The 8,122-nt window shown below is 35.4% G+C and overlaps 1 protein-coding gene across 1 annotated transcript in view; it reads left to right on the forward strand.

Moving 5' to 3' along the window:
• Positions 1 to 7,119, forward strand: part of LOC149786633 (coadhesin-like) — a 70,353-nt gene extending 63,234 nt beyond the window's left edge. Inside the window, exons 13-21 of the mRNA XM_089975956.1 lie at positions 37 to 201; positions 1,371 to 1,541; positions 2,190 to 2,360; positions 3,011 to 3,181; positions 3,830 to 4,000; positions 4,324 to 4,494; positions 5,127 to 5,293; positions 6,257 to 6,370; positions 6,977 to 7,119. Coding sequence (XP_089832082.1) covers positions 37 to 201; positions 1,371 to 1,541; positions 2,190 to 2,360; positions 3,011 to 3,181; positions 3,830 to 4,000; positions 4,324 to 4,494; positions 5,127 to 5,293; positions 6,257 to 6,370; positions 6,977 to 7,063 — 1,388 coding nt within the window. The 3' untranslated portion in view covers positions 7,064 to 7,119. The remainder of the gene's footprint in view (positions 1 to 36; positions 202 to 1,370; positions 1,542 to 2,189; positions 2,361 to 3,010; positions 3,182 to 3,829; positions 4,001 to 4,323; positions 4,495 to 5,126; positions 5,294 to 6,256; positions 6,371 to 6,976) is intronic.
• Positions 7,120 to 8,122: the final 1,003 nt, after the last annotated feature.

The following is an 8,122-nucleotide window of genomic DNA, read 5'->3' on the forward strand; positions in this document are numbered from 1 at the left end:
TAGTGAATCTCGTCATCCTTTATTTCTTTCTTTAAGTTCCTGCCCACTGGTCTCAATGGTCTTCGTGTTCAGCCACATGCGGTACTGGTGAATCGGTTCGACACTGGATCTGCACTACTCTGACTGCATTGATTGGGAAACGTTCTACGTGCACTGAACATTCAGAAAGACAAACGTGTTCATCAAGAACATGTCCAATTGGTCGTTAAATATAGGACTGAGCATGTCATTTTCTTCACTATCTGTCCGAACTGTGACTACTTTTTGTCTCACTGTCTCTTTCTCTTGTTTCCCGACTCTAACACTACATCTTTGGCTATTTTTATAGGGTTCATTTTCTTAAAAAAATTCTCAAATTAAACAGATTTGTGTTTATTTCCGATTCAAGTTTTGAAACGAATATATTTTGGGTACATTTTCTACAATAATTATAATAATGCTATCAAACATTTTATTGAACAGTTCACAAGGGATATTGATTTTTTAATGAATAAATGTGGAACTGGCCTTGTCACAAATAATTATCACTTCCTGTGTCCATTACTTAACTGGTCCTGCTTTAGATTATTTTCCATCAAGAACAGAACCGGTCAAACCGCAACCGGCATTGTTCTACTGTGGGATGTACTATCATTTATGAATATTGTATCCCTAAAAAAAATAACGATAATACTAGTGCTGTAAATATTAGAGATATGTAGCTTGTTTGTAGTTTCTCCTGGTGACCATATCAATAATAAATTCACTATGTTTACTAGGATCTGCTAGGACAAAGTGGGCAGGTGAGAAAGATTGTCAGTAACTTCGAGTCAGTCGGTTATTCTTCCCAAGTTCTTTTCGGGTTCTTCCGCCACCAAATATACTGTCCGCCATATATGGCCTATCATGTGCTGCAAAATGGCGTTAAACCCAAAACACCAATCCAAACACTTGTATAAACTAAAACATTAAAATATTCGAATCAGAATCTCACCTCCTCCTTAATGGAATCTTCTTCTGTATAAAACTAAAGCATAGAGTGACCTTTACACTTTAGGCAAGACAAGCCACTGCAGTAGACACACTAAAATATATGCAACACAAAATATAATCAAATGCAATGTCATGAATCTTTACATGCCTGCCGCTAGCACTGTACGGCAGTCAAATCTTCAGCTAAAATGTCACTTTTCTAAATGTTACAAATACCATATCGTTGGAATGATGCTTATAATAATTAGTATATTCATCATAATTGCAGTATTGGAGAAATATTAATCACGTTTTCATGTGTTATTAGGAAAGTATAAACCAAGAAGGAATATACGTACTATGTGTTTTCAATTAACAGCAATTACCGATTTTTGTACATAATCAATTTCTTGGTTTAGACGGACATTGGGGTAGCTGGTCAGAATGGTCGAAGTGCCCTGTAACGTGCGTTGGGCAGTCACAAAACAGACATCGAGCATGTAATAATCCTGCTCCAAGCAGTGGAGGTCAGCAGTGTAAGGGGTCACACATGGAAAGTCGGAATTGCCCATTATCTGCTTGTCACGTTGGTAAGATCATTGTTACGTGTCGAAGGTTTTGTTTGATGCCTTTAGGACTTTTCTGCTCGGCCAACGTGGGTATATGAGAAAGCTTGCCAATAGCTTCCAGTCAGCCATTCGCTCTTTCCGGGTTCTTCCGCCACCAAAAATGCTCTCCACCATGTACGGCTTATTATGTGCAGCAAAACTGCTTTAAACCCACAACATGAATCTAAACATTTGTATAAAGTAATACAGCAAACTATTCGAATCAGAATCTAATCTCCTCCTTAATGGTACCTTCCTTTATTTAGGGCTAACGCACATAGTAATATATACACTTTAGGCAAGACTGGTCACTGCACTAGTCACACTAGGAAATATGCACAACACAATATAAACCAATGCATTCTCATAAATCTAAGCATGCCGCATGCACTGTACGGCAATTAAATCGCCAACTAAAGCTGCGGCTTTTATGTCGGTTCCGAATCCATATATCATTGACAAAATTATTATAAAAATTGTTATATGGATCATAATTGCAGTATTGGAGAAATAATAATCAGGTTTTCATTTGTTATTAGGAAAGTGTAAATCGAGAAGGAATTTACATACTACTTGTTCCAATTTAACATCAGTTACGGATTCTTGTACATTATCGATTTCTTAGTTTAGACGGACATTGGGGTAGATGGTCAGAATGGTCGAAGTGCCCTGTAATGTGCGTTGGGCAGTCACAAAACAGACATCGATCATGTAACAACCCTGCTCCAAGTAATGGAGGTCGACAGTGCGAGGGGTCAAACACGGAAAGTCAGAATTGCCCAATATCTGCTTGTCACGTTGGTAAGATCATATTGTTACATGTCTAAGGTTTTGTTTGATGCCTTTAGGACTTTTCTGCTCGACCAACGTGGTTATATGAGAAAGCCTTCGAATGGCTTCTAATCAGTCGGTTGCTCTTCCCGGATTCTTCCGACACGAAATATACTCTCCACCATGTATTTCCTTTTATGCGAAGCAAACCTGATTTAAACACACAAAACGAGTCTAAACATTTATGTAAAGTAATACAGTAAGATATTCGAATCCGATTCTAATCTCCTCCTTAATGGCATCTTCCTTTATTTAGGGCTAACGCACATAGTAATATATACACTTTAGGCAAAACAGATCACTGCACTAGTCACACTAGGAAATATGTACAACAAAATATAACCAATGCATTCTCATAAATCTAAGCATGCCACTTGCATTGTACGTCAGTTAAATCTCCAACTAAAACTGGGGCTTTTATGTCGGATCCGAATCCCCATATCATTGGAATAATGAATATAAAACTTGTTATATTGATCATAATTGCAGTATCGTAGAAAATAATAATCAGGTTTTGATTTATTATTAGGAAAGAGTAAATCAAGAAGGAATTTCCATACCACTTGTTACGATTTAACATCAGTTACGGATTATTGTGCATAATCAATTTCTTGGTTTAGACGGACATTGGGGTAGCTGGTCAGAATGGTCGAAGTGCCCTGTAACGTGCGTTGGGCAGTCACAAAACAGACATCGAGCATGTAACAACCCTGCTCCAAGTAATGGAGGTCGACAGTGCGAGGGGTCAAACATGGAAAGTCAGAAATGCCCAATATCTGCTTGTCACGTTGGTAAGATCATTGTTACGTGTCGAAGGTTTTGTTTGATGCCTTTAGCACTTTTCTTCTCGACCTACGTGGTTATATGAGAAAGCCTGCGAATGGCTTCTAATCAGTCGGTTGCTCTTCCCGGGTTCTTTCGCCACCAAATATACTCTCCACCATGTATGGCCTTTTATGTGCTGCAAAACTGCCTTAAACCCACAGCATGAATCTAAACATTTCTATAAAGTAATACAGTAAAATATCCGAATCATAATCTAATCTCCTCCTTAATGGTATCTTCCTTTATTTAGGGCTAACACACATAGTAATATATACACTTTAGGCAAGACAGGTCACTGCACTAGTCACACTAGGAAATATGCACAACAAAATATAAACCAATGCATTCTCATAAATCTAAGCATGCTGCATGCACTGCATGGCAGTTAAATCGCCAACTAAAGCTACGGCTTTTATATCTGTTCCGAATCCATATATCATTGAAATAATGATTATAAAAATTGTTATATGGATCATAATTGCAGTATTGGAGAAATAATAATCAGGTTTTCATTTGTTATTAGGAAAGTGTAAATCGAGTCGGAATTTACATACTACTTGTTACCATTTAACATCAGTTACGGATTCTTGTACATTATCAATTTCTTGGTTTAGACGGACATTGGGGTAGCTGGTCAGAATGGTCGAAGTGCCCTGTAACGTGCGTTGGGCAGTCACAAAACAGACATCGATCATGTAACAACCCTGCTCCAAGTAATGGAGGTCGACAGTGCGAGGGGTCAAACATGGAAAGTCAGAATTGCCCAATATCTGTATGTCGTGTTGGTAAGGTCAGAATGCAACGTGTCGAATAGTTTTTTTTCTTCATCCCATTAGGACGTTTATGAAACAATACTAATCGGATAATGATATAGTTGAAAGTACTTTATTTTCAAAGTCAAGCAAATACTTTTTATTCACTTGATGTTTCTTTGTTCTCGAAGAAAACTTTTTTTGCCATGAGCTTCTATATAACGGAGAACAGTGTTGTTGTCGTGAAAACAAACATTTTATTGGTCATACTATCAAATACATAAAACTAACCCTACTGAAATGAGTACGTCATTCTTATCGGTTTACATAAATAGTAATGTAATGTGCCATTTAAGACGGACACTGGAGTGGCTGGTCAGAGTTTTCAAAGTGCACCGTTTCCTGCGGTTTGGGAACTCAAATCCGATCGAGAAATTGTTCCAATCCTGCTCCAAGCAATGGAGGTCTTGACTGTCTTGGGTCGTCAATAGAAGCAATCATTTGTTCCTTTCCTGCCTGCGTGCCAGGTTAGTGTTTGGGCTGACTACAAGCTTACGTTTTCCCTTGCTCAAAAATAATTTTTCACCGATTATTATGATTTTCCTCTGCAATTTATATACGCTGCTTACATTTGTTTTCTATTAACCTTGTAAATTCACCAAAATATAGTTTACAAAATTATGAACATAATTAACCGTGTCAAGAACGATCTACAACACACGCTTTTTGTCAAGAACTAGATATCTATAACAAATGGTTTGCTGCATTTACTCTTTAACTAGTGCATGCCATTAGCTGAGTTTTCATTTCACTGTTTCAGAATTAATACATGTGAATAAGCTAAAATGGACACTGGTTGAAGGTGGCGTTAGAGTAAAGGTTACCTTAATTATTTCGTAGGCAATGTCTTAAAATCAATGATACGGAAGAAACATTAAGATAAAATGTTTTGTAACACATTGCCCGAGATTAAGTCATTAAAAAACGATATAGGCATAAAGAATCAAGCGCATTCTTCTTCCAAACCGTAATGTGCAGATTGGTTCTTTAATGTTGATATTTGAAACAGAAAACCGCAGCAGCAGTATCGTTTTCAAATTATACATGGTATAGATACAATGTATTTATTTATTTATTTATTTATTTATTTATTTTCCAGAGCCCCGCGTTTGTGATAAAGTGCGGCTGTTGTCTTCCATCTCTCATAATAATTCCGTTTCCCAGAACGGAGACACGTCATGCACGGACCCAAGCTACCATTCCTCAAGAGCGCTTATACAAGAACTATGCAAAGCACCGTCTACTTCACTTCATTTTGACTCGCAGGTGACCTAACATTTCTGTATAAAGTTGATTAAAAAGTGCATATTGAATGTAAACAAAGGACAATGCATAAATTGTTTGAGAAGAGACACGTTTTCAATGTGATATATTTATTACATTATGTTCATTGACAGTATATGCATTGCCCGAGAGGAAAGTCATATATTTACAGGTTGATGTATTTATACAATTCGTGAATGGGTTAGAATCTCAGCGATGGCAACGTGCTTCCAATGAATAATTTAATGGGATTGTTTATACATATTTAATTTACTTTAACATTACGAAAGTCTGTAATATCTTTAGTAATTCATTATAATACTGAAGATGTTTTAATGTTGAAATTATACAAGTCAAAGACGTCAAATCAGCAATTTCTTTAATCAATGTTCAGTTTACATAGTGTAAATGAGAACATGCAGCAATATAAGGTTGAAATCTGATTAAGAGTTTACTAAAATGCTTCTTTAACAAATATCGCGAGGTTGAGGTTGCCCGGAGAGGGGGGTGTGCAAATGGTGACAATGTTCCAGTCAAATAGTTCAGACGTACAATACTACAAAGTGTGTCAGTGTAAATGAATCATTCGTCTAAAATAATACTGCAGTTCACAAACATCTACAAGTAATGAAAACCATTTTTCAATAAAAGCCTGAATTTCACCGTAAGTCTGAATTAGCTTTCTGTTGAGCGAAACCGGTTAAAAAGAAAGAATTAACTTTACAAATTTTAAATGGACTTTTTGCAATAAAAGGCAACGCTATCAATCACCGACCATGCTAGAATCAATCAATTACAGTAACTGAAGATATAATGATACCCATTCTTCTCGTGATCTAATCACATAGTGCGAATTGGATTAACATGTGTTACGTTATTTGTTATCTACATAAACAAATCCTCAAATTGTATAACTCATTACTGTTGAAAGATCTTACTTCAGCTGCGAAGCAAAAATACTTACAGGTCATAGATGTGTGTAATCAACTTCTGCCCTTTTCACCTGTTGTAAGAAAAGATGATGTCACAGGAAACACAGACTACGGAATTCTTATCGAATGTCATGGAAACCAGCTAAAGGTAGGCAGCACATACTTACAATGAACGGCATTATATAAATGTCAATAACGTAATAATTACTAAGTATGACAAGGAAAAATAAATGTCTCATTTGATATGAGACCCTTTTTGGTAAATCGAGGGCTTTAAAAAACTCAGTACAATTTTGTTCCGATTTTATGAAGCTTTGCTTCCCCCAACCACCACCACATATACACACTTTTTCTTAGTTATTTATCTCATCATACTCTATTGCATAAGCCCCACACTCCTCGTTCTGTTAAGAGAGGGCAAATCGATATTCTGATATCTTATTTCAGATAAATCTCATATATATATATATATATATATATATATATATATATATATATATATATATATATATTGAGAGAGAGACAGAGAAATGGTAGATAGATCCCATGTTAGGCCAATATCGTTCAATCAATCAATAATCAATGACAGATGTTATTCAGTTTTTCAGAAACTTATGTTTAAGTTGTGGAAACAATTGTTAGAAATAAGAGTCTCGATTTCTTACTAAAGGCTTCGCGGATTTCTTTGCTCTTCCTTAATCCTCTCATGTGATTCTTATATGAGTCTTTATCGGTTACAAATATTTGTTTTCAGGTAGCAAGCCAGGATTGTAATCATAATGTCCATTTCCTAGATTTAGATGGAACGGAGTCCGATAAGTACTACGTAGTAAACTGGTAGTGAGGAAGAAAAACACCACAGTTAAACCTGTGATTTTGGAAATGAAAATAGTAGCAATCAATCCTCCTGTAAATCTATATGTTTATTACAATAAAATATTGTCATCTTTATTTGTTAAGCTTGAGATATATGGTAGGTTGTATCGAGCTGAAGGTTGGCATAACTGTCTCGTGACTAAATTTTAGTATCATTATTGAAAATTTACAATACTTAAATGATCATAGAACATACGTGATTTCAAATTCGGAACGGAAAGATAATTTATTTTCATTATCAAATAATGATTAAGGCTGTCTCTGATATAGGTTCACGTTTGTAAAGAAAAGCGCCGCTAGCTATGTACAAAATTATGTTTTCAAAACTAACAAACACAAACGAAAAGGGCATTACATGTTCATAATAGGACACTTTTTCTTACAGACAGATCATAATTCGATAAACGCCAGATTTGTTTAGAAGACATATATCACCATTACTACAGCCACGTTTTCTTAGGAACATATTGCTGAGACAGCAAACATGTCGACAGATTCTAAGTGAAGTTTTCTTTACCTAGACTGGATTGTTTTCATGCATAATGACGTTCGATATTCCTGAATATATATCTAAATTCTGCATGAAACTCCATCTTCAATAAATCGATGACCTTAATAAAGATTTGTCTTAATCAAACATTGGTACCATGGAAACTTATACTTATGCAACCATACGATTCAACTTAATGATTAATAATCTACTTCAGATAAAAAAAACATCTCATATGTTTTTGATAAACAACGTTGTTGTTTATTTCTCTAGTCTTTGAATATTAGGCCCGACAAAGGTATTCATTTATTGACAGCGATATTTGTACGGGCAAGAAAGTCATGTATTTAAGATTTTGATCAGTTTCTGTAATATTTGTGTACGGTGATGAAAGGCCTTGTTTCTTTTATTCTAGTCAAGTCCTTTATTATTTTGAACTTAATTAATTAATGGTAAGTTCCTCTTAAATTTTATTTTATAATCTTGACAATCAATTTATATGTCAAGTTTTACAAAACCTGGTGGTTTTGTTTC

This window comes from Sinohyriopsis cumingii, chromosome 12 (assembly GCF_028554795.1).
Source record: "Sinohyriopsis cumingii isolate HCF-2022 chromosome 12, ASM2855479v2, whole genome shotgun sequence".
Taxonomy (NCBI): domain Eukaryota; kingdom Metazoa; phylum Mollusca; class Bivalvia; order Unionida; family Unionidae; genus Sinohyriopsis; species Sinohyriopsis cumingii.